This window comes from Platalea leucorodia (assembly GCF_965183815.1).
Source record: "Platalea leucorodia genome assembly, chromosome: 8".
NCBI lineage: Eukaryota > Metazoa > Chordata > Aves > Pelecaniformes > Threskiornithidae > Platalea > Platalea leucorodia.
In genome coordinates, this window is record NC_138830.1 from 37958165 (window position 1) to 37985844 (window position 27680).

Genomic DNA, 27680 nt, shown 5'->3' on the forward strand with positions numbered 1-27680 from the left:
CTTGATAACATACTTGAAGTATGACTTTATTTGGAGTTTCTTAGGAAAAACGCACACATTTGTTTCTAATGGTGAGCATTTGCCTGTAATATGTAAAAAAACCCACCCTTAATGTGTCTCTAGAGGGATGCAGCTGAGTTTCAGGATTGTTTAATGATTTTTAAACAAATGAGGTAGACCTGTTCCTGGAGTGAGGAGATCTCATTTCATCTGTCCTTGAGAAAGCTTCGGCTGCTCTGCTTCTCCCAGAAACTTATTTAGTATGGCCTAAGGAAGGGGTAATAGGGTACTTTCATTTGTTTAACATTAGGCATAGCTTTTGCCGCATTTCTTGATTCATTGATTGTTTTTTTTGTTTTTCACACACTATTGTGATGTACAGATGTGATTTGAATACAGGTCTTTTTATTGAGACTATACAGTCTCTTTTCCTCCCTTTAGTAAGTGTAATTATTTGAAATGCAAATGTATCTGTGTTACTTCCAGTGTTAAATGTTCTGTACAGAGAAGAGACAGAAATGGAGAGAGTGAAGGTAAAGGAGAAGCGATACTATCTAAGTGATTTTGTGGCTTAAGACTGAACGCTGACTAAATCTGGGAGGAATAAGCACCCATTTCGGAAGTGTTTCAGCAATTAAAAGAACTTAGTTCAGTTTATTATATTCCGTAGGAACAAATGAAATTCAGATTGCTAGTTGCCATACATTCATTGAAACAGTTATGCAACTAAAGTTACCTTGATTTTAGCATTAATGTTGCCTGGAAGAGCATTAATATTTCCTGGAAGGCTGTGGTTTAGGTTGGTCGTTTGTATTCCCTCCTTTTTTGGGATGGTTTGGAATTTTTTAAAATATTTTTATCCAGTCAGGGAGTCGGGGACACACCATGTGATTGCAACCGTATAGCAGGAGTGGTAAGTAAGGCTAAAGCTGTGGAAGGACTGCGTTGTAACCCAGGGCCAAATGTGTTCAATTAAAACTATTCATTAAATGCTCTCTCATGATGATGAGAGATTCAGAGAAAATCAGCACTGGCTTTTGAACCATTTATCAATTAATGAGAAACCAGAGTTGTAATGAGTATGGTGATGAACATTGACTAGTTCTAGTAGAAGCTTCTAAGTAAGAAGAGGCCAGAGCAAAACATGGCGCCATGGCAATGTTCCCTCACCCAGCCCTGAATAATGAAAGAACTGAATAGAAGTTGCCTCTTTTGGAAAAAAGGCTACACACACAGACCTGCCTTGTGAGCCGCCACCGACTTGCAGTTGCAATAACTAAGTCAATGCGCTACTGTGCCATATAAATGAGATGAGTTTCCTCGTGCATAAATGAGGCTTTCGGCAAAGAAAATACACAGGGTTTGTTGCACTGGGTGGCAAACGTCTTCCATTATTCCCATAGCAATGCTGACTGAAAATTACTTGGTGTTTGGTGAGAGGAGATACCTATCAGCCAGAAGGGCTGTGTCATGGCACTGCTCTGCCTCTAGTTGCAGTTGCCTCCTTAGCAAGACGAGAGTTGTCCTTCCGCCAGTGCTGTGAATGCTGCCTGGCTTCTCATCAGTCTTTGTTTGCTCTAAGAAAGCAGTGGGGGAAGACTGCCTTGTGCTTTTTTACCGGTCCTGTGCTTCGGTCCTCCAGACAGCTTATTTTCACAATGAAAACAGAGTTAACGGGGATTTTCTTCTCTTCTATCGCACCTTCTTTGTGCCCTGCACTTGGTTGGGCTGTGTTTTCTGAAGAAACAGACTGAAAATGTATTTTAATGATACTTGGTCCTCTAAACTATAGGTGGCTTTTGGAAAATAGTACTTTAGGCACAGAGGTACCTTTGAGCTTTAAACGTGACCTTCTGTCTCTGGGTGCTTCCACACAGCATTTATCTAGAGATCAAGGTAGATTTTTACCTATCTGAGATGCTTCCTCTGAAGTAACTGCTTCTGAAGAAACAGAAAAAACTCTCGATTTTTTTTCTGATCTTTCCCCACTGTCTGAAAGTGGGTGCCACCAGAGGGTCACAGGCATCTGTCTAGTGGCAACTTCTAACTCAAAATGTATATTCTTGTTTGATGGCTCATTTCACCACTAAAGATACAAGCTATAGAGTTCTAGTACCTGAAGACTCCACATCTATATGTGTTCTATTCCTTAGAGTTTGGGTGACCTGATTGCAATAGCACTGTTTTTAGGAGAGAAGCTAACCTTACCATCCGGCCTTGATTATAGTTAAGCTTGCATGGGAAACAACTGCCAAGGTGGTTTCTTTACTGATGTTTTTAATTAGGAAACATCACCAAAATAAATTGGGTTCAGTTTTGCTACATCAGTATCATTTATTATGGAGAGCATTGTGAGCTGAAATATATGTAGATGGCTAACAACTTAATGTCATGAAGTTATTTTATGTTTTCTCAGTTAGAAGATGGTGGGATACCCTAATGGGTAGGCCTGATGTAGGATCAGAATAAGATTAGGATATATTTTTCATCTAAGAATAGTGTGGAAGCTTCAATATTTTAAAGAAAGGGGTGAAATACTTAATATTTATTGCACTTATAGCACAAATTACTTTCAGAGAAGCATCTAGTGATTAGGAATGATTCAGTCTTGATGAATTACCCTGCCTTACACAGTGATATAGCTAGACACTTCTAGCTGGCTTCGTTTTGTATGACCGGTGTGATATATTCCCAAGAGACGGAAGCACTTTCTAAGGAGGGAATACATTGTCCTCCTCGCATCAACAGTCCGTTCTCGGGTACATTGTGACATCCTTTTTGTGGGATGTGTTTGTCATCGTGCTGTATGGGAGCTGTGTGCGTAATGAATCCAGTGGAAATAAACAGTGTTTCCCCCCTTATGAATATTTGATCTATGATTTATTTATCCACCCAGACTTGGACTAATAGCATGTCAAATGCTGCCTGTTTGTTTTCCTGTTGACATATTTCTATCAGCAGTGTCTTCTGTATTATGGACAGGAAAAATACTAGCAGACTTATAAAACAATGGCTTAACGAGACCAATTCTTTGATGTAAGCTAGATGGACTCCACTTGGGAAAATAATAAGAGATTAGGTGGAGGGCAGGGGTTTTTTGTCTGCTGTGAAATTGTTCACATTAGACTGGAAGAAGAGTAAATTGAGACTGACTGACTCCACCAGAAGGTCAGATGCTGACTGGTGCTGGCAGGCCAGTGTCTGCTAGGGCAGAGCTTGCTTACGTACCCCTGTGTAACAGTATGGAGACCTGAGATCTCCTTCTTTTGCACCTCAGCGTGCACCAAATCATGGTGGAAAGAATCAGGCTTGGTATGACTGAAAATGCGTAGTGACAGCAAGCAAGTCAGAGGTAGCTGCAGGTAAGAAGTACAAGTATTTTGATAGGGAAAAAGATGCTAAAAGAGTCTAAATGCACCATCTTGCTGTAAATGGTCAAATCTGTCTAAATCTGTGCTTTTCATCATCTGATGCTGAGTTCACCTTCTTGCATCTGGGAAAAAAGTCAGTGGGAGTGTTAAAGCAAAGAATGTTGAATTTGATTACGAGGTTTGGGACACCACAAGCACCCATGGGTAATTCATTTAATCAGGAGTCAGAACTCTTGTATTTCTATCTCTGCCATGCCGGTACCCTCCTCTGTAACTTTTGGCAAGGTAGTTGCTTTCCTTTTGCCTTGTCTATCTATAAACTGTTAAATATCCAGGAAAGGTAGAAACTCTTCTCATGTGCTTTACACAATACTTAGTTAAATGGCTGTTTCTCCTGTTAGAGCTGTGAAGTCCATTGTAATAAAATGAATAATAATGGAGAGTTTTGTCACAGGTGTCTCCTGTTACTTGTCATTGTCTGACAGGCTGGTTCTCTTTGGTCCACAGAGTATATTTTCTAGTAAAAGAGAAGTTTCCACTATATAAAGCATAGACTTTGGCCTTTAAAATTGGCAATAGCAAAGGTAGAAAGAATGGCTCCCGCTCCTTATTTCAAAAGTTGTTTTAGGTTTAGCGTAGCTTTGGGGTAATAATAGTTCAAACCTGCATTCAAACTGCATAGGTGAAAATGCTAGTTTCTCTCTCCCCAGTGTATATTGACAATATACTTTTCTGCTTGTAAGAGACAGGCTGTCAAAGACATCTAATTAAATAACATTATGGAGGTTGGCATGCTTTCATTCAAAAGGCCAGCGTACAAAATCTAAACATTTTAAATTATTTCTGCTTTGAATGGCTGCTGTAGTTCATGGCTGGTTATCTCCCGTTTCAAAGACTTCCGGCATTGGGGAAAACAGCTTTCCTAAAAGCTGCTGGCAGTTCTGGTATGACTCCTTCTAGTCTCCTACACTTTTTCCTGTTCATTTCTTTTTTACGTTTTAAGAAAACATTTTGAATTTTCCTGCAATCTTTGATATCAGGAGATATGAGCAGAAGCACAGACTTTCGTATCTAATTGTGCACTTGGCCTTATCTTTGTCTGCAAGGCTGATGTTTACCTTTGAAAAGGAAATTATTCTTTTTGAACAATTATAGCCTCCAAGCTTTCATCATGTCTCTCTAATTTGTGGTGCTTTGCTCCTAGTGCACTGTCAGATGCTTAGTGAAGTTTTAGGAAGATAATGTCCTTAACAAAAGGGAAGTAAAATTTTTTTTTTTTTAGAAGAAAGCTCTTTTTAACAATAATCCGAGCTGATCAAAATGTTCTTGATAAACTGATCTTTTAAATTGAGTAAGGATAAAGCTAAGATACTACAGTAGGCAGGAATGAGCAGTTGTAGGAAGAGAGAAAGGGGGAAGCTGGCTAAGGAGCAGTTCTTCAGAAGAGGATCTGGGGCTTACAGATTAGCAATAGCTGTATATGAGTGGGCAATGCCGTGTTGCTTTAGAAAAGCCAAGGCTTACGCTGGATGTGTATGAGCAGGAACATTGACGGCAAACTATGTAAAGAAAGCCTTCTAGTCTACGGAGGAGCGGTAGGGCTGGAGCTGAAGTGCTATCTCCAGAGAACTTAAATGAAAATAAACAGAAGTCTAGAAGATGCAACCTGTGAGGAAAAAATGAAAGAGGTTTTGCTTTTTGGCTTAAGAAAGGCAGGCTGGGAGATGCAAGAGTGAAACAGGCACGATGATAAGCTCTGGATGTATGTACAGATATAAACAGTTACCCTGCAGAGAAGTGGAAATGAATCAATTCACCTTGAGCAAGGTGAACACAAGACCTAGTGACTTCAGCTGCAGAAGTATTCAGGTTAGGCCACAAGGAAAACTTTTCTGACAGTAGAAATTGTTAAGCAATGGACTAGATTGTATGGCAAGGCTGGGCAGTCTTCCTCGGCGGAGGCCTTTAATGACAGGTTTAATCTAATGAATTCTCACTTCTGCAAATAAATTCTATTAGCTGGGTTTATAGGAAGGGAAAAAATTTTTGTATGTGTTTATTGGGTATTCTTGCTAATAACAAATTTGCAATGAAACATAAGCTAAGTAACATTCTCAAAGTGCCTCAGTTTTGCTAGCAATTCCTAGAAAATACAAATCCCCAGTCTCCTATATGAAATGCATGACTGGTTTGAATGGTTCCTGTTGCAGTCGTACTGTTACACCGCTAACTTGAGTCTCATGCAGCCATTGTATAACCTCAAGAGATAATAGGCTCAAGGAGACTTCTAGAAACGAGGGAAACATGCTCGCTCTTACCTATGCCCAGTTTAGAACAAAGCAATGAGCATGCAGGTGTAGCTTTAAAGATGAGCCTCACTTAAACCTCATTCCATCATGCAAAAGAAGATTTTCAACAGAAAGTTTTTATTAGACTATCTAGAAAATAAACTGTTGAGAAAAGTTAACGTAATTGATTTACCTTTAGCACATGAAAGCATGTAATAGCATGAAAAAGTAGAATAATCATGATGTGAGAATAGAGGAGGGGCATATATTTGCTTTCAGTATGTTGTGGTGCAGGGGGCTTAAAAATAGCAGTGCCTAGCTAAGGTAATGAAGTATCTCCTATTATAATATTGTCGTGTCTCTAAAGTCTCACCAGTCAAGCTGTGGTTGTTACAGAATATCTTAAACTAAGAGGATGGCACAATAAATGAAAACTTTCATAAAATTTAATCAGTTGTGATATTGTTTTCCTTGGTGAGGGTGGTGTAATTCTTACCACCATTAACAATAACTAGCCATGGAAATTTTTCACATTTTCTAATTATTAGTATTATTGTGTGCTTTTAATAAGTACAAAGTATCCGATTGATGCTCGCAAGATTAAGCATACACTTAAGTGCTTAGCAGAAGTTGGGTCCTTAAATGACCCTTCTGTATTTCCTTTGTCATGGCACTAAACCTGCTGCGCTTCTTGAACTTTATCTGAGTAAGTGCTGCATACTGTATTTATATCAGACACATTTTTTTGTTTGCATTTTGGCTTTATGAAATGTCAGGATCAATCTTATACTAATGAAATGTCCAAATTTCATCTCAGCTATGAACATAGCTGCTAATCCTATAAGATGTTTACTTTCTGCCTCTCTGGCTATGTATAGTAACAGAGAGTCTGCCAACTTAAGCAGTGCTGACAAACGTCTCCCTATTGCTAGTCAGTCTAATAAATGTTATTTCATTGAGTAAAGATTTAAAATTAATTAATTAAATGTCATTAAAATCCCTTGCAACCTTTGACAAGTTTGCTCTTACTGCAGGCCAGTAAAAGTAGTTACCTGAATACTGCATGTGCCCACTGAATCCCACCCAATTCAGTAATTTTTATGTTTTAATCTTTCAATTTCTTAACTTTAATCATTGTGGAATACAGCTTTTGATGGTAGTGGCTGCGTTTTAAGCAGAAACATGGAGGGAGAAAGTAGAGAGAAAGGCAGGCTCTTCCAAGGGATGCAAAACTGACAGGAAAAATGTAAGCCAAAGGCCACTGACCAGAGTCCAGCCTTCCTAGCAAACCATACAGAGTCTAACTACAAACCTCCCAAACCTTTCTTAAAAGTCGATCTTAAGATTTTTCCTGTGGCATTCTCAAAGTGAGAGCTATGTAATTCTCAGCATGAAATCTCAGGGTGCTTTCCTTGTTGAAGGCTGTGGTCAAAGAGTTCACAGGCAGACTGTCCAAAGAGTGTGGGTGTATTTGTGTATGTAATGACATTTGTTACATTTAGTTTTTAAGCTTCCGGCCCTGATTTTCCACATCCATGCACTCTGAGTAGCCCTTGGCACCTATGCAAACACCACTGGAAAGCCTGCTCAGGCAGAATGGTGTATTTATTTGCACTGGCATAGTGCCTGAGGAATTACCCAGGAATAGGGCCCTGGTGTGTTGACCACCATAGAAAAAAAAAGATCTCAACAAATGTTTCTCAGATTTCTGATACCCAGGGAACACTTCGTTTTAGATGGGAATTGCTATGCAGATGACAGATGTGGCCGAGCACCCCTTGCCCTGTGCAGCAGTCCTGTGAATGGTCATTAGTGATTGAACAGGCAGAGCACACAGCTGTCTTGCAAAATTTCCCTTGTAAACGATTTGGGAATCACTGAACTTGTTTTCCCCCTATGTTATGGAGCAAGCTGATAAGGGAGAGGAGGTAACACCCACAGGAACATTGTGGGAATATGATTTGGTGCCTAGCTTGTTCTGATGTAGATGAGTGCAAAAGCTCAGAAGCAGCAGCCACTGCCTGGCTTGGTACCTCTGACTGATGCTGCACAGCTAGCGGCTGTGAAAACAGGAGATCCATTTTCAGATGCTTTCCAGAAGTGGTACTGCTCCTCGTAGTTCTACTGATGGACGGCAACCAGCCAGGAACAATGTGATTTTGGCAGTTTAGGACTGGATCTTATAGCAGTATGATCTGACGTGAAACCTGGATGCGTTATCTCTATTTCTGCATTTATTTAGGCAGTGCCACTGATACAGCAAAGGAAGTACAAGTATGGTTTTAATTTTCTTGGATCAGAAGATGATTCCCTCAGAAGTCAACCTCTGGTGTGGCCAGAGGAGACGCTGTTGATTCACCTTCCTTAAACAAATTGATCAGGATTCACAGTATTAATACCTTCCTTGTCCCAGGGTGGACAAGGAAGGTCCGCTTTTCTAGGTGACCCACCGTTGCCTTTCATGTGTTCGGAAACAGGAGCCTAGCTTTTAAAAAATGTAAATGAGATTTATTCATAGTGTCTGTACAGAGTTATCAGAAAACATGAAAAACAGCAGCCCATGGGCCTCTGTTCTTGAGAACTAGTTGTGTTTTCCTCTTGTAATAGACTTGTCCTCGTCTGATTCTCACCCTTGTTAAGATTGCTAAAGTTTCTATATACTTTAGTGTCTTATTTTGGTATCTGTGAAGGATTTATCATAAAATCCATGTTATGGCATGACAGAGGAGTAATGATGTTTCCTATGTTGACATGGGACCAAATCTACCTTTCTAGCTCTACTGTGCAGGACTCAAAATGATCCTAAGGACCTAGTAGAATTAAGAACTCGCACCTCAGGACATCTCAGGCAGAAAGGTGTCATCCCTCAATGCCTGACTGAGAAGCATTTTCTGTTTAGTATTTTTAACCTTCTCCTTCCGTTTAGTTCCTGCTCTGCCACTTAATGTAATGCCCGTTTATTGCAGACTGCTTTTAGTTTGGTCCTTTTAAAAGCTCCCTGAGGCACAATGATGCCTAGAAATTAATGTATTCCCTTCCCGCACATCAAGCAGATGTGTGTATATTGAGTTAGTGTCTCTAACATTTAGCTGATTTCTTTTCAGAGCATAGTTGAATCACTGCTACATACCAAACCCATTTGTGGCCTTTCCTCCTTAAACTATTGGGATATGTAGATTTATATACACAATATTTTTAGCTTTAATTGCAAAGCGCCTGTGTGACTTGCAGGTTTTTATAAAATCACTAGTCCTAAATATGCTACGCTATTGGGCAGCATAGTGCTCCAGTTGTTGAATGTGGCTGGATTCAACAGGAGCCTGCGTAAGGCACCCTTGGCATCCCAAGACCTTGAAGTCGTTGTCTTTGTCATCTTTGCCCACCTATCTTTTTCTTACTGGTTGGAATAGAAGTCGTCTTTGAAAAGGTTACTGCTGGTTGAAAAGCTGAGGGCTTGGGTTAACGTGATAGGCAAAAGCAACCTTGCCAAGGAATTAACATGTATACAGCTAACTGTAGAGCCAGATTAGGGTAACTCCTGCTTCTCCTTCTCTAAAGTGAAAGAAAATCCTCTCCTAACATTCATATTACACAAAGCCATGATTGTTACTTCTCAGCTGTGGTTGAGGCCACTCATTTTACCTGTACATGGCAATGCTTTATTTTCCGTCAGAAAACGGTGGTATCTCTCCAAGTACCCGCAAATCTTTGTATCACATCCTCTCTTGTTGAGACAGTAAGCCGAAGTAACTCTCTGGAAGAGCAGCAGTCCTGTCCTTACTTTTCTACCCTTACCATAAAGAAAAGTGCCCTCACACTCAGAACTAAAACCGCCAACTTCAGGATGCATTGTGTTTGTCAAGGTAAGACATCATGAGGATGATTCCCTGGAAATCCCCCCAGCCCCCTAAGGTAGACAGAGTACCCTTCCCACTGTACTAAAAAGACTTAGCTGTTCAAGTAAAGTCTTTTAAAAATATAGATTTATTTTAAGCATGTGAAACATCAGGATAGGCACAATTATAAACACAGAAAGATTAAACATTGCAATGAACTTGCAGCCAGACAACGCAAGCAATAACTTAAGAGGCAGAGGTTACCATTTCACACACAAAACCGGCTGAAAATTGGTTCATTTTGGTACCAGACATTCTAGACTTTGCTCATCTCAGTTTTAATTTGAAAATATCCTATCATTCCACCTCTTCCAAGTTTTTATTTAGAAGTTACTTGCGTAAATACCTATATATTTTAAATAATGTATAAAGTGCATTCAGATGAAGGACAGAAAAAGGTAAAGGCCTAGTTTCCAGTGCACTAGAGGGGACTGAGGCAACACATGCTCAAATCATTGACTAGAAAGAGCTTGGTTTTGAATCAAACTCTAAGAACATATTGAGTAATGGCACAGTAATGCAAACATGGTTTCTAGGAGACAACTTTAGAGCAGATACTAACTCCTAGAACTATGTCTTGACAGCATATTTGCCTTTTAAGTTTTGCAGAGCAAGGTCACATTCCTGTGTTGATAATTACTAGAATAAAAATATGCTGAAGTTTGAAATGTTCCTCCTAATGTGATCCTGAATAGTTGTTACTGTAAACAACTTTCTATTTATTTTGAAATAGTCCATTAATTCTTGGGTCTTATTGTCTGCATTTTCCTGTAGACTGTGAGCTGCTATCTTGGAATTCCAATTAGTTTTTTGTTGTTAGAAGTGCAGCCATTTCCATCTTTAACTAGCCTTTAAGCCTAAAGCTGTTTCTGTTAACATCAGTGAATCGGCATGTCTTGTTCAGAAGCTTAGGTTTTATAGTTCACAAGTAGTTAAGGGAAATCCAAGGACAGCTAAAAGAAAACACCAGCTTCAACTCTCGGCTTCTTGTAACTCATGTGTGTCTCAGAAACTTGAGAAAGGCTAAGGGATATTGCAAATTAAAACACTCTGGCATCATTTTTTTCCCTTAAGACATGTTGGGGAGGTAGAGGAATTGAGCAGCACCAAAAATTCCACTGTTTTTTACACAAGTGGACTCCTTTCTGAGAGGTCGCTGCAGTACTGGAGCCTCTTACCCCTCTAAGCACATCTGTTACTTCTGTGGAAGCATGACCTTGGAAGACAGTGAACAACATTCCCAGTATTGTGATACTGACATCAAGGACAGAATAGTTACAGTGGTTTTTCCCTTACACTCAACAGGAATAACTCCTCCTGACATGAAAGTAAAAAAAGAAACTTTTTTTTTTAATTGTAACTTCCATCTCTGTTTTATATCAACTGTGCTTATGAATAGCTAGGGAAAAAAGTCCTGTAGAATTCAAGAGCTGAATTCTTTAACTCTTCTCAGTCATCCTTTTTGTCAGAGGTACTTGAGTTATCCTCTCCGTTGCCTTCAGGACAGACTTTATTTCTTGCAATTGGTGTTGTTTCTGAGACTGGGATTGTACTCTTTCTAACTGGAGTGTGTTTAACTTCAGGTGATTCAATGTCATCCTCCTCCAACATGTCTAACTGGTATCTCTGTAGGTCTAGGTATGTAGTAAACAACTTGGCATATTCTGGATGCTTAAGTGCGAAGTTCTTGAACTCATCTGAAAAACATAAAAAATACAGATACTATAGTGCAGCAACAGAATGAAAGAAAATTTCAGTGCCTGCTCCTTTTACTGAAGCTGATCTCCAGTTACTTTCCTCTGAAGCATCTCAGGCACCATCAGATAATTTCACGGAGAAAAAAGGTAGGAAGCGCTCACTGTTGATATGACTACCAGAGTGCTCTTCCTTACAAAAGGATGTAACTTACCATAGGACAGCTTCCCGGTTTCATCTGCATCTATTTCTTTAAAGAGCATAGAAACATCAAGCTCAGGCACCCCCAGAGCTGACTGAATGATACAAGCAAACTCATCCTCCGTTATAGTGCCATCCTCATCCATGTCAAAGAGCTGGAAAAGACATTATGTGTAGAAATACTTTAGCATCAGTTTGCCTATGAACCTTCTGTGCACATCAGCCACCCATATTAGGTTTCTATTCAAGAGGTGATCTGCAAACAATGCCTGGGATTTGAAGAGACTAGTTGCATCTCAGCTACTTTCTCTTGCTAAAGATTTTATGTATTTTCTCTGGAATAAGACTAAGCAGACACTTAGCAAAGCAATGTACATGCTATAGTTGGGATTACAATACTTTCTAATAGGAGAAGTATGTAGCAAACCTGCAACAACAAACAGACCTCACAGCATTAGTTCAGTAATAAAACTCATACAAAACTGATAAAAACAAAACATAAACAAAGGTTTATGCTAATTGTCACCATGAGCTATGCTACTGGATTCAGCCACTGTATACTGAAAGGTTTTAGTCTTCGTTTTCATTAAGTTCTGGCACATCTGCCATCAGATTAAACTTGCCATAGTTTATGCTCTGACATAAAATACCTACATTTTAGTATACGTGATCTGTCACCCACTAAGGAATTATTGTAATTAACAAGGAATTTTGGTGACTGGAATACAGGCAGTAGAGGTACACTGATCATCCCGTCCTTCCCAGCACAGTGCCGGTAAGCGTCTGCTATGAATCAACCCGTTGAGAAATACAAGGGATGGATGGCTGTAATTCTTAAGTACTGGCTACAGGCAAACTTTCCCATTGTGAAATAAAGTACATTTAGTGGAAGCGAAAACAAGTAGCAAAAGGAAACCCATAGTTTCATTTCAGACTGAAACAGGTTTTTACCAGCTGAACCAGTCATTTCCCACTGAAACTGGGAATTAAAACAAATTACTAATTTTATAATCAGCGCAATGGTTAAGATACTGAAGAGTATAGTCTAGAAAACAAAACAATGGAACAGCAACAATAGCTGCTAGGCTTGCTTCTTCATAGAAATCTGTAGTGATAAAACATCCCTGAAAAAGCACAAATCACTTTGAACAGCTGTAGCACTTCTCTGTAAAGCAGCCAGTGTATATAACGGCTTGCCATAAAAATTCTGGTACTTCCTGAGTATGCATCAGTACTAAAAAGTATCCAGTTTAAGATGAACATGATCCATATCTCAATATACTGTTCAATATGGTTCATAAGAACAGATTAGTGGGTAAAATAACTGAATCTGTGTCAAAGATCTACTGAAAAAAAAGTCACTTGAGCATTTTCCTATTCAGGGATTCACAACCTGGGCATCCCTGGTCACATATTGCCTGCTTGTACCTGAGATCTGAAAGGAGCTACTGCTCCTTGACTGCTTGTACTACCAGGACACCATAGCAGAAGCCAATAGATGATCTTGGACGCAGCCCAATTTTGGATGTGCCAGTCCTGAATAGTCCTTCTTGATTTTTTCCCCGCTCCTCTTTGTTAACAACAGTGACTCTACTGAGCGCTTGACCCACAAGAGAATATTGCTCCATCTGTTGTCTACTTGTGACATTGAAGAATCACAGCAGAAAAAACCTCAGGCAAAAAAACTGCAAGTGCTGCTGAATCATTTTTGGAGTTAGCCTGCCAAGTTACATATTCATTAGTGCCTTCACATGGCTTTTGAAACGCTTTTCTACGAAGCTGATGCCTGCAATTCTCTCCCTCCCCTTCACACTCTAAATGTCAATTGGTTTAAGAGTATTACTCACATTTGCATAACAGATTGAAGCTATAAACTTATGATTTGAAAGCTAACAGATTTACAGTCAGTCTTGATTTGTCAGGTTTGTAGATTTACACTAAATTGAACTTACCTTAAATGCCATCTGAATAGTCTCTTCTGTGTTGGCTGGGTTACAAAGAATAGACAAACCAATTACATATTCTCTGAAGTCGATGGTGCCATCTCCATTCTGTAACCAAAATACGGATGGCAGTAGTTATAGTTAATACAGCAAATCACTTTAAAAAAGTATAAATCAACTGTGCAACATGCACTAAGACAGTTTACAACACTAGAGGTATTTGTTCTTCCTGGAAAAAGTACTAACAGCTCGCTAAATATATGTAATACTAGGGCTGAAGTAGCAATATATATATATTTTCAATAGCTAGAAATTGGATATCAATTTCTATCTTATAAACGCCCAAACAAAAAAAGATTTAAAACAACTTACAGGTTTTTCTTTTGTATATGACCTCTCAGAAGCCTCTAACAAGAATTGGAATACATGTGTTTAAGGTAACTGTAACAGTTCATGTAGTACTGGCACTTGCTAAAGTTCAAAGACGAATGCAACATCCTAGAATAAACAGGCCAACAGTGAGGCTGTTGCCTTGAGTTAATTCTTCCTAAGAACCTTCAGCGATAAAGTATATGCCAGTGAAAGTACAGCCTGATGATGTAGTAAAGCTACATGGTCTATCTTAAGCCCTTCTTTGAAGCAAATGCATTGCCCTACATGGTATTTTGAAGCCAATACATTGTCCTACCTTTTAAGCCAGAAATGCAACGAATTCATTGTAACAGCCTCTCTGATAATTCCAGTTTTGATCTGAACGAACATTTCAATGTGTTATCTACAAAGCTACATCAGCAGGACATTTGAAGCTTGCTTTGATGGGATTCGTGATTAATTCTATGTAAGCTGCATTATATTTGCAGATAGGGAAAATGGCAGATGCCTGTTGAAATATATGCTTAAGTCAGTAGTGTTCTTTGACCACACCGAAAGTTTCTTGAGGGTTTTGGGAAACATCCAGTCTGGGGAAGAAGCCATATATAAGCGTTAGGTGAAGGGACACAGAGTAGTTAATGAACGCATAGTAGAGATGACTAGTAGCTCATAGTTTGGAACATTCACAATAAGGGCATTCATCAAAAACATTTTAAAAGCAAACAAAAGTGTAAATGAGTTCCTTTTGTGGATAATGTGTTGTACATTTCAAGAAGAAAAAGATTTTTAGAAAAGTGGACTCCTTAAGTCTGAGGACAGCACAAAACTTTTTCAGCCAAGCAAGAGAGAGCTGGTCTCCTGGGTAAATCTGTAGTGAACAGCCAGATCCAGATTCTATTTCTGGCTCTCCTACCAACTCCTAATGCCCACTTGAGCATACCAACCTTAACCTTTCTGTTCTTGGCCTTCTGCTGCTGAATAGTGGAATACGGAGCTTGCCAGTGGAGAAACGCTAAGGCTCCTCTGTAGAGCGCTTTGAAAATCTTGGGTTCTATGAAATAGGGATTTCTGTTTCTGAATTTAGGTCTTAAGATAGTCCTTGATTAATAAAATATATGTAATAATGGATTCAGCACTAACTTTTCTTTATCAAGCTACATATTTGACAGGATTTAAAACTGCTAAGATATAATTTTATTTAGCCTTCAAAACCAGTTCAGGACTGTTTTGCACAGACAACTGTTATTTTCTTTATATTGATGGTCTAACCAATCTTTTTTGAAGAAGACATGCAACCTTTGAACATCTTGCACTTAAAAGGCCTGTGAATTTTAAGGAAACTTTTTAGCAAAAATATGAATAGTCTTTAAGTTACTTTCATGTGTGTCTAAGGGATATAACTTTTGACAGTTTTTAATCATTAGAAAAAGACAATGTTCTCATAAATGCTATTTTATTTACAAATCTGTGCTCTCGTGCTGCAGAGTTTGACTGTAAATGTTTTGGCTACATGATAGTTCTCATGACAATAATAGATCTAACTTTAAAATGTATCATTACAAACCTAAACTCTTAAAACAACTGAAGCAAGAGTGTAGATAATAATTGTTCAAAGTTCAATGGAATATTATTTTTGGACAGTTTTATAGACTGTATTCTTGGCGAAGGATTGTTTGATGCCATTAGAATATATTTTAAATTTGTTTTTAAAGTTAAGAATAAGTATCACAGGAAAAGAATTGGGAAGTAAACTTTAAATAAAATAGTCTCATTAAAAAACAACTTCTGAAATCAGTTAACACAGCTTTGGCTGCACATGGAAAAACGTCAAGAGCTAACAAGGGTCATATTACTTCCATTAAAGTGCTAAAACCCAGTAATCAAAACTGAGTGCAATCTGATACGCAGAACGCCAGCCATCTGAGTAGGAAATAAACTTGCTATACTTGCAAGATCATGTTGTGACTACTTCTGCTAAACCCCAGGATGCTGGCTAACTTCCAAATGCTCTGGCATTTTGGTTAAGGAGAAATGATAGGGTTGTTGCTTGGAAAAAGAGATGGGAGTTAAACTGAAAATGCAGGAAAACCTTCAGTGCTCGTGTAGCACCACTGCAAACAAGCACTTGCAATAGTCTTTCTATGCATATCTAGCTGTGCTTGCAGCCTGTGCACCCACGAATATTTTAAGGAAGCAACATGTGAGCTGAGCTCCAATTCTCTAAATAGCAAAGTAGAACATCAATATTTATATATTTGTATTTATGTTACACAAAATAACTAAAATGTAATGTAACCTCAACAATCCTTGTTTTTTTTAAGGTAACTAGTTTTCTTCTACTATTTTCACTATAGCATGCTATGGTAACCAGGGTTTTGTTGTTGGGTTTTTTATATAATACAGTAAATCTTACACTTTGGGAAACAAAATGTGCATTGTCATGAATAGTCTCCGTTTAGAGTGGCACAAGGAGATGAGGGCTAGATAATCAGTTAGCTTTACGCAGTTGGCAAAGCTCTCTGCAAGACAGATGCAGTCAATAAAGTTTAAAGTACTGCTGCGCCAAAACTTTTTTATCACCATGTAAGGCAACAGGAAAAATGAAGCGTGTGTATGTGTATGCGCTAGTCATTCCTGTTCTGATTAGCTAAGTAAACCCAGCGTCACTTCCAGGGCTACCACAGAGAAGCTACAACTGGACCATTTGAGGAGGAACTGCAGATGCACCTCTCGTGTTCATATCCGGGCTCACCACCTAAGAGGCTATGGGTGTAACTCCAAAATTTCCACTGCCTGTTGCTATATGCAAGTTCTAACTAGTCAGAGAGGGAAATTCTGAAACAAACCTGGTAGGATGGTGCTCACCTAGAGGTATCTATCACTCTTTCCCTTGTGCTCAGTTTTCTATTACTCAGAGCCCAAATGCCACTGTGGAGCACTTTGTGCTTTTCCATTGAATAACTGGCAGGGGGGTAAATGCCATGAGGAAGGAATTGACCTCTTTCATCACAATTTGGGCCAATACACATATTTTTACTGGTTCTGTCACCCAGTTTGGTACTAAACAAAGTGCAGGAGGAAAAAAGCCTGGGCAAAAGTTGTAAGTTACTTTTTCCTAAGTTGCAAGTAAAAGGCTTCTGCAAGTATACCAGGGAGGAGATTTCATCAGTTTGGAAAATACTATCTGCCAAGTGTAACTGCAAGATTTAGAAATCAAAGCTATGGAAATTTAGAAACAAAACCAAACCACAGTACTCCATTAGTATTCAGACGCCCTGCAGGTATTGTGTGGTATTTCTCAATTAGTCACTGATGTCTCCCTGGGGAGCGGCAGGGGCATGTGGACTCTTACATCTGTAGGGCGCAGGCTGGGCTACTCTGCTCATCCTTTCACATTCCAGTCAGCTAGTACACACCCTAGACAATTTTCTTTTAAAGCAGCAGAGCCCTGCTGAGAAATCTGCCTTGTTACATTGCAGCGCAAGAGCTGTTTTCATCAACTATGCAATTCTTAATTCAAAGCAATGTACCTTTGAGAGTTCACGTTATTTCTTTTTCTTTTACTCAAAAATTGACATCTGTTACAGAACTGCGTAACTAGCCTGAGTGGGATGCTGCACCCTGATAAAATTTAGCTCCGATAGCCAGAGGTTGATTTTGGCTGGCTGGCTGCTATGTGACCGCATTATTACAGCAAGCTTCTCTAAATATAAATGTAGTATTTTAAGTTGTTTTCATTATAATTATGATAAGGCTTCAAGGAAAGAGAGAAAAGACTAGTTAATAGGATTGTAGGAAGGAGAAAAAGGTTGTAAAAGTAGCCTTATAGAAGTCTTCAATTTTGTCCTGGCCAGAAGGTAGAACTGACAATACCGCTCAGGTTTTGCTTCAGCAGACAAGCATGAAAAAGCAGATGTAGGAAGGAAATGAAATATGATTATGTAAATTCATTGATCATTATACTTATTGCAACTCTCATGTTTTTCCCCTTGTTAGAAATAACTGCACAACTCTCTTTACTAGTGATTGCCTTCAGGCAAGCAGAGCTTTATTCCAGCTTAGTGAATGCTGACAAATGGGGCCAGTAACATCACACAGCAACACCAAACTTATGAGCTTTTTATATAATAGTTATAGACAAGCCACTTTATGTGAAGAAATAACTAAGCTTTGATCCTTCAACATATTCCTTCAGAGACTAGAGATAGTTTTCTGAGACAGACTTATGCAGCTGTCCAACTGACAGCTTATACAAACCCTTCAGAAAAGCAGACTAATGCATGCACAAGAGGAATCGCAACACTTTAAGCTGAGCTGTCTATCACTAGCTACATCTGCCTTAAAACAAGGAAAAGACTACAGTTCTACAGTACAGGATTGTAGTCTTCCATGTATTTCTTCCAGACGAAGCTGCTTCTTCTCTGCTATGCCTTCAGGAATACATGGTCAGCTGCAGCCAGTCTTCAATGGTCATTTTGATCTGCCCATCTCCATCTCGGTCCAGGGACTTGAAGGCCCGGAACATGCTGTCCAGTCGTACCAAGCAGCTAATGAAGTTGTTGAAATCCATGCTACCGTCCTCGTCAGCATACCTGCGCACGATTACCTGGCTGAGTTGTTCGTTCAGGTGGAACCCTGCAGCCTTCAAGGCATCTGGCAGCTGAGCTCTCCCAACAGTGCCTGACTGATCGGTATCATGCTGCTTGTATACACATTGCCATTTCTTGATGTTGTTCCACAGATACTTAAACTCTTCAAAGCCCAGTTTGCCATTTGTATCACTGTCCATGACAGCGACCATGCTACGGCACGTGTCTAAGCTGAAGCCATCTGTCTTCAAGTCTTGATGTCTGGAAACGACTTTGTTCAGGATGTCCCTTAGCTCTGTGGCACACACTTCCATATCATCTCCAGCCAGCTGGACAAAAAGGCGACGAAACTGCCTGATCTCCTCACTCTCATAAGCTTCCACATTCGTAAAATGATTGTGAGGAGGTGGAGGTGGCTCTGGATTATACTGAGCTGCTGCTTCACTTATAAGGTTGATAAGACCTCCAACAAGTCCTGCAAGATTTCCTCCATGTCCGCCTCCTGTTCGGAGACCTCCAAGGCCACGTGCAAGGCTCTGTCCACGACCACTACCGCTTCCTCCACTCAGCAAAGCTTTAGCAAGGAACATTGCAAAGATTTTTTCAAGGGAGCCACTCAGATCCAGTGCTTCTGTAACTCTCCAAAGCCGTACTGCGTCTGAGCCTGGGCAAAACACAGCTTTATCTGCGTGCTTAGACTTCATGTCTGTGCATGTCTCCGGCTGCCAGAGTTATCTCAGGTCTCAGTAGTTTCTGTCAGTTGTTGATACGCCTCTATTTTTTTTTTTTTCTTCTCTGCATAATTAGCTTTATGTGATTTGAGGAATCTTTTTAGAAAAAAAAAAAAAATGATGAGGCTGAAAGCCACAGAGCAGAAGTCTCAAAATACCTGTGCTCATAATTGAAGCAATTTGAAAAGAGCCCTGCCACATCAGTGTGACTGTTCCTCGATTAAGCTGGTCTCCTTAAAGATGAATGCAGCAAAAGCTTACTAGTGTCTTGTCTGTTCTTGCAAACTTTTATGCCTTCAGCTTTTTAGCGAATTGAGCTATAATTGCTAATTCTAGTCACTGACGCTGTTGTGCCAGACAGGGAGAGTGAAAGGAGCCATGATTGCCCTTAATTATTTTAGTTGCCACACCATATTTGTATTGTATGTACTGTGCTTCAGGCCTCAGAGTACATGTTCATAGGAGCCAATGGTCCAAGATGGAGAGGCAAGAATGAAGCAAGGATGAGTACCTAGCTCTGCTAGAGCTTCAATGCATTCAGCAATTAGGGAAATACATTTGACTCTTCTCTATTTTAGAGCTGGTAAAACCTTTTTATCTGCAAAAATCCTGAAACAGTTTTAACTGGCATATACAACGCAATGACCTCCCAAGGACAGGTGTACTGCTAAAGCTAACTTGATCAGGAAGAGTGATGCTGAGCTGGGAGAGCTCCTAAGATAAGAAACAAACTCCAGTACATAAGCCCTTGCAGTACAACATGCTGCTTGCACTGCAGCACATAATGGATGCCTAGAAGTAAGATGAATTCTATGCTACACTCTAGTCACTGATGCTTCTGGTATAGTCAGAGGGGTTCATCCACAGAGCAATTTTCCTCATCTTCAGAGAGAAGTAGAAAATGAGAGAGATCACCACTGACTATGGAGGAAAGCCTAAATGATCACATTAACAGATAGCCGCCTTTATGGCTGGAGATCGGCAAGAGTCCTTACAATGTCTAATAGCACCCTTCACAAACACAGCAGGAACATACACTCTGGTCAGCTTCGATCTGCCTTAAATTATCTACTTACAAGTACATCAGTTAATTAAGCTGTCAGAGTGTACATAAGCTCAAAATCTGGGGTAGGCAAAAGGAGATATTCAGCCATTACCAGCATGAAGATTATCATTTGATGGTGGTGCAGCAAGTTGGTCCAAGAGAAGGCTGTCATCTCACAAGCTACAAACTGACCAACCTTCTTCCATGGAAACTTAAGAAGGAAACTGTAAGAGTCACCTATCTTGCCTACAGGAATTGCTAACCAAGAAGCATTTACTAAGCTGGACATAATGAATTAAATATCCTTTTGGTATGTGATTTTTAACAAAACCTTGTCAACAAGTCAGTTAATCAACTACTCACCCTGTCAAAGAGTAGAAACAGCTCTTTGAGGACATCTGAAATAGGCAGCTTCAAGTACTCCGCAAACTCATCAATTCCAATTCTTCCCCCTTTGGAAGCACTTGCAATAGCAGCAAAGGTATCCAACTGCTCTCTGACATGATTCCATTTTAGGCTATGCAAACATGAGGGAGAGGAGATATTTCTATACAGCAGATCTTGGACAGATGGAATTTCAGTAGGAGTTATTACAGTGTTCAACAATGAAAAATAGCCAAACAGAGCATGTGTGTACAGCATTAGAAATGCTGTACTTCCAACCTGATATTTTATATGAAATCACCAATTAAGGACTGCTCCCCCTGGTTATAAATATTAAAAGCAGACAGTTCTATGCTTAGGTATATCAGACTTCCTCAGAGTAACTTCCCAAACCTAGAATCATCTGTCCAGCTACTAGGCTAGTCTAGCAGAGAGCTTTTCATTACCATAAATTCAGGTGCAGCATTATTTTGCTGCATCATGCTCTAGGGTGAATATTTCCTTAAAAGAAGGAAATGGATCTCAGCTCTATTAGCTAACTTTCTACCCAAACTCTAGTATCACTACGGCCTGAGAAGTATCTGATCTCTCTGCAGAAATACACCACTGCATCTCAGTAAGAATAATTACGATTGCCATGTAACTATTGAAGATTATTCCAGACAGAGTTCTATAAATGGATAAATAGCAAATATGTAATAAGTCAAGACTCAATGCGCGCATACTTTAGATTTGACCACAGCCACGCCAGGTTATTTGATGGAGTTACTGTGTGGTTAAGTGGTTCTGTCCTCAAATTCCACTGTATCCAGACAGAAGAAGTCAACACCACTAGGGAAACATGGCTGCACAGTACAACTAAGAACAGTAAGCCACTGGCTGAAGTCTTAGGCTGGAAAGAAGGTTTTTTACTTCCTACTACACGCTGCCTGTGCATCTCCATAAAAGCAATTTAAATTGGGCACCAAGATTACCATCAAGTGCCTAAAATAGGTACTGCTCTACTTTCCTCACCTTTTGGTGAGATAAATCCATAAAAGATTAGAAAAATGCATTTTTCCTCTTGTAACACTGCCCACAGAAATTATTTGGGATTAGTTCTCACTGGGATTTTCCTCATCTCCGGTTTCCATGTAGTTTATGCATGTAAGTTGTATACATAAATATACTATATTATGCATGGCCAAGTCAGTTGTCAGGTAATGTATCCCTTTCTAGATGGCCATCAGCACCTGCAGCGCTGCAGTAATTATGCTACCAACAGCTAAACTTCCCTTACTTGAGTTTCTTGCTAATTTTGGTGAACTCCACCAGGCCAGCTTCCATGGGTAAAGTCAGTTGTCCTGCTGAAATCATCAGTCTGCAATCTTCAAAAGTGTGATCAGTGACTGGCACATTCAAAGCACTGAAACAAAATTAAGGAAAAAGAAAAATCAATTTCTTACATTAAAATTACTTCTAGTTGACTGTTTCCCTTCTCTGTCTCAGTTTGGCTTTAATGCTTTAATACAAAACAAATGATAATTCATTCTTGCACTGCTGCAAGTAGGATAAAGCAATACATACCATTTTATGAAACTGTGAAACCATACTGTGAAACTACATTATGGCAGCATCATGATGTTTTAAGATTTACAGTCTTGTAAATGCAGCCCAGTAACGTTGGAGAACAAACCATCCACTTATTCTTGCCAAACAAATAATGGAGCAATTTATTCCAGCTTCCCGTGAATTGAAGGTACTATGTTCCAATGTAAGACAACCTCCTTTATGCTCCACGTAAAAACAAACAGGGTGTTTTAGTGTATGAATTTGACGCCTCTTAGTGAAAATCTACAGCAATTCCTATATATAGTACCTGGGACTTGACTAAATTGTACTTTATGGCTAGAATATATATGGAATTGCTGGATATAAAAGAATAGTTATCAAAGATTTTATTCATGACTGGTTACATACGTTGCCATGGTTTGCCGGACTCTGTTGGCAAAAAGAATGGGATCGTTCTTTTCTTCCTCAGTAGGAACATGAACAGGCAGAAACTGAAAGAGATGAGTTATCAAATCAATTGAATAGTCACCACTTTATTAGCAACATGGATAATTTCTTGTTATTGTTTGGAAAGGGGGAAAAACAGCAGGAAAAAAAATCAGCCATGCAATGAAGGAACTGGACACTAGAGGTCTCAGCCACCTTAGAAACCACTCAGGCTCTTCTGCCCTAGCCACACAAATAAGATTTGGTCCAAACCTGCCTCTTAAAGATTGGTAGAAGCTGTTGTAATATGAAAAATCAACACCCCAAAGAAGGAAGGTATAATACATACATACTTGGTTAGAAAATTAAATGCTACATTGGTAAGAATGTGAGTCTGAAATACTGTACACTCCTTTTCAAAGATCCTTTATAAGTGAGGCTATATACTGGAATAGTCTATGTCAGATTTATAATGTTTTTAAATACACATTGCAGTCCCACCTCATACCTGTTAATTTTATCTGTCAGCATGTGACCGATAAGTTTCCTGTAAGTTTTTCCTCCATGGTAAAAATGTTAAGGAATCTTAGTTCTGTATTGTAAGTAGAGCACTAACTGGATACAAATACTGTAAAATTTTGGAACTCCAAGCAGAGAGTACAAAACCCCAACAAAACCACCCCCTCTCCTCCCAAACCTAGAAAACACCCCAGATATCTAAACTGCAACACATTTACTGTTGAGGATTTATTCAATGTTAATATGCAAGAAGTTGAAGTAGCATTACACTAAAAATGTACTACAGAGGAATGGCATGAGTGAGCATCTGTTTGTTTGCAAAGTAGTGTGTGTGTGAGAGTATTTTGTTCTTTCTACCTCAGTCTACAGTGTCTGCTTGCAGCTCTGTTTACCATGCCTTTTCTCAGTTACGGTTATCATTTATTTCAGTTCTGCTATTCCCCACCCTGCGATCTTGCCCTTAAAGCCTAGAATACAGCAATTCTAGAATAAGTATAAGGTGTTGCTCATGGTTCATTGGAAGACGCAGTTACTAATTCTGTGTCAATATGTTTCTTCAGTTATATTGCAGTTGCTGGTGATGCACTAATATAGCGGTAACTGTCCATATAAATGCAGCTCATTCTAAACAGCCTTCTTATGTTTGTGTTTAAGGAATGCTGCCTCTTTATGATTAAAAACAGTAAGTTTATGGAATTGGTTTTCTGTCAAATAGCCATAACAATTTTCTGTTTATAGCTAAAAGTTTTCTCCCCTGTAAGAACAGTAGGGGTCCAGCTGTTCACATCATGGTTTGAGATTTCATTCCTTCTGTAAGCAGTTGCCAGCTCTGTTCAAGTCTGACATATGTCCCTGCTTACACAACTTCCCTTCGGAAGTCACGTAACTCTTAAATCGAGGAAGCACAGGCACACTGTACAGACACAGAAAGCTCTCTCATCGCTGGGTGAGATGAAGTCATAACTCCGAGAAGTTTATCTATGCAAACATGGGTCATGGTCTTGAAAGTGGTCATTACATCATTTGAGGCTGAGGTCTTGCTCAGACAGCAACCTGAATTTCTGGTAGGTTTAACAACACCTCTGTCCCCTTCAAAAAACCCACCTACAATTATTCATAAAACCAATTTGCCAGAAACCACAGCTGGAGATGAAGAATTTGATTTCTTGGCCACCTGTGGTGGCATGCATGATCTCGCACACACCCAGCTGCTTATCTGGTGAAGACTAGTAAGCATACCTTCCCTGTCAAATTCCAGTACCGTAAGAAAAATGCTTCACAGCTCTTTCAGTAGCAAAAATACTTCTCTGATCTGCTTTTGAGCTAGTCTCTCTTCTTATAGAATTTGCCAAATGCTGTATCTTTTGCAGCCCTAAAACTGACTGCCAGGTTCACTGTTTAATCTTTGATATCCACAGTTTGTTAGAATATGACTAGACACGCATGCACATACTCCCTTGGACTACAGGAATACATCACTGTTGGTAGAGGCAGCGCAAGACTGATGGGAATGGAAGGGCTGCTTCCTCACAGTATGGGACAGCTCCTAAAAGGAGTAGTCTGAGTCCCTCCTTCCCCAGGCAAATCTGCCCCTTTTCTTTTTAGAAATGGAAGGACTTTTGCATTGATGCTGAGAAATTAGTTCCACTTTGGGGACACATGCTGCTGTGAAAGCCGCATATTTTTTCATATTTCAGTTTCATCTTTTGCAACAGGAGATTTATTTTCTAACAGGCAAGTTTCAGTTCTGTTCTGAAGCAGGGGAAAATAAACCTTCTACTGGAAGGGCTATGTTAACTATTTCTTGCTCCCACATATATGAATTACATAGGTATGTCCTTCTGTACAAAATCATTGGGATAACTGCCTCTTTAGTACACCTTCTATAAATATGTGTCTACTGCACGTACTACACAGTAACAAGGGGCTTCCTTAAAATGAATTCCATTGTTTCACAACAAAGACCATATTGGTAATTGTTAGTAGTAGCAACACTGCTTGTATTTACAAAGCTTTGCACAACTTTGCTGAATCCTGTGTTTTGCAAATAAACAGCAAAACCTATCTGAAATTCTCCCATTCCTCAGGTCCCTAAACCAACTTAGTCCACACTGACAATCCTTTGTGGTCTGGTAAGGAATATGAAGTCCAACACTGAAACAAACTGATTGCACCTCAGTTATGTGGCTCCTCACTGCTGTGCTTCCAATGTCGACTCTTTGATGGGGAGCAGTTAGACTAAGTGTACTGACACTATGAAGTGTGTATGTTGTTTCAGTTGTCATTCATCTGTCTTTGTGCTGTGCAGCTGATTTTAATGATCAAGGGAACAGGTTCATTATACAAGGCTCAGCTTTCTCCCCAGTGCAAGTACTAGAGTCCTTAAGTAAGCTCTTTGTTGCAGAAACCTTTCAGAGTTCAGTCTGGGAAGACTGTGAGGAAGACAAGGATACTTTGAAGGGAGCAGGGAAATGAGAAGGTGGGAAAAAGAGAAGTTGTTACCTTTAACAGAACATATTATAATTCTTAGTTTTAACATCTGTAAAATGCATGTAGTGATAATTAGCAATGATTTCACAATGCTTTAAAAATAAAGGCATTTCTGACAGCTTTCTTTTAGGAACTCATCAGATTAAGTGATACACAGATACGGACAACAAATCTAAATATATTACTCACCATGATTCTGTTCTTGTTTCTGAGACATTTGTTTATTGTTCACTAACAGTGACCAATAATGTGAATAATGCATTTATATTGAAGTGTAAGTTCCCTGGTTGCTGAATCTTAGTACAAAAATATTTCTAATTCTTACCTCAACTTCTACTCTTGTGAAGAGCTGACACAGTGTCATTACGCACAGCTCTTTTCTGCAGGCAAGGAAGAAAGAGGAAGAAAAATACACTTTACTTACTTAAAAACAAAGTATTTGCATGTCAGTAGATGAAACTTTTTAAAGCACTGACAAAAACACAGCCAACACTGGGGAAGGTTTTTAAGTACCTTGCAGTGAAATTCCCTGAAACGTTGCTTTCAACATTTTTTCTACAGGACTTCTGCGTGTACCTGCTGCTTGCTCACTGGGCAGGCAACTTGGTGTCTGTTGTCATGCATAGTAACAATACTATACAGTTCTTTGGCCAGCAAAATGTACATATGTTACTTTATCTTTAAAGAGGTGAATACATCCTGGATTTTAAAGCTTTAAGAGCTTTGATTCTGAGAAGTAGCTTTATCTTTTATTCTCTCATCTGCAAAATGGGACCAGTAACTTCCTTCTGCAGAACTGAAGCAGGGATTTGTTAGTATTCGCTAGCCATTTTGCAAATTATAGTAGTGTGTACACAAATGTGTTAATGAAGCGTCAGTATGTTTGGGACCTTCCGTGCTTTTAGAAAAAGTCACAAATTTTACTATCAACAGGTAGGGGGAGGAAGAAACTGCAAAAGAGGATAAGCATAATCACTTCCACTTCTGACTTGTTCTTTTCACTGTGATTTTTAAGCAGAAATGCACATTTGCTCTTTAGTTTAAATCAGGTAAATTATAATAGAAAACCTTCAAGCAGTGTTTCTTCTGTTCTTGTTTTGCACAAAATAAAAAAGAGAAAAGCAAAAGGCAGGAGAAGGACTAAGGGATCCTTTCTACTTTCTGCAGGAATCCATTCTTAAAGCTTGATTCTCTAACACATAACATTAGGTTTTCCTCCCAGTAAGACACAAAAGAAAAAGTAGTAGCAAGTGAAAGCAGAAACTGGGTTAGGAGGTTTCTGAGCAGCAGACTGGTACTGTCCCCTCCTGGCCGCAGTGTCCAGGAAGTTTTACAAGGAGTGTGACAGTTCTGCATTTTGTGATCTGCGGGTTTGCAGGGGGGATGTTCCTCTCCCGTTCCTTTCATCTTCTCCCAGGTTTCGATTTGAGCCTTCATCATCCAGCCACCAGGCTTAGAGCAGTTCTCAATTTTTAGTGAATGGGCAGCCCCCTCCACAGGGATGCCTCTGATTTCATTTCTTTCTTCACCTATTTCTACACCTACTACTACTATTCCTACACCATCTCTCATAACCGAAAACATAGCTTCTTTTCAATCTTCCAACATAAATCCTTCATAGGGATTCTCCAGTATGCTACTGAATTTGCAATATTCATTACTCTCAGTATGCTGATAACTGTAATAGCAATAATAATAATAGCAGCAAAAAATTCTTGGGAAACTAAATGAGATGGACATTTTCATCTAGCTCAGCTTTCATAATGTCCATTCCACAAGCGTGCAGGTGCTGGGATTAACTAATGATAGCTTAAAAGGCGCTTATGATCTGCTCTACTAGTTGAGACATGTTTCAAAATCAGTTGCCTTAAAAATTTTAGTCACTTAGTAAATCAGTACTACTGTACTTGCATACACTCCATATTCCACATGAAAATGTGGTATATGGATTCGGCAAACCCACGTTTTAATGAATGTTTGTAAGTGAAAAGTGTGAAAAGTATTTTCAGTGCAGCTATAAAGGTTTTTTAATACTTTAATAAAATATTTTAGCATATTAGAAGGCCACCTATGTTGAGATTTAAACAGAGATCCATTGCCTAAATGGAAAAATATTTTTCATTAAAATAATTTTTCATTATTTCAGTGTCAGATACTATATATATAGCCTCTTCGCTGG

General features: G+C 39.3%; 2 protein-coding genes across 2 annotated transcripts in view; both read right to left on the reverse strand.

Annotated features, from left to right (window-relative positions):
* Window positions 1-9675: 9675 nt before the first annotated feature.
* Window positions 9676-27680, reverse strand: part of LPCAT2 (lysophosphatidylcholine acyltransferase 2) — a 34525-nt gene continuing 16520 nt past the window's right edge. Inside the window, exons 8-14 of the mRNA XM_082319198.1 lie at window positions 25827-25881; window positions 22475-22557; window positions 21795-21920; window positions 20495-20648; window positions 13404-13502; window positions 11465-11606; window positions 9676-11252 (exon numbers count right to left, since the gene is read on the reverse strand). Coding sequence (XP_082175324.1) covers window positions 11005-11252; window positions 11465-11606; window positions 13404-13502; window positions 20495-20648; window positions 21795-21920; window positions 22475-22557; window positions 25827-25881 — 907 coding nt within the window. The 3' untranslated portion in view covers window positions 9676-11004. The remainder of the gene's footprint in view (window positions 11253-11464; window positions 11607-13403; window positions 13503-20494; window positions 20649-21794; window positions 21921-22474; window positions 22558-25826; window positions 25882-27680) is intronic.
* On the reverse strand, window positions 18199-18987 carry CAPNS2 (calpain small subunit 2; the record flags this gene model as incomplete). The annotated part of the gene is made up of 1 exon (XM_082319190.1): window positions 18199-18987. The coding sequence occupies exon 1, from the start codon at window positions 18943-18945 to the stop codon at window positions 18199-18201; it is 747 nt and encodes a 248-aa protein (XP_082175316.1). The 5' UTR covers window positions 18946-18987.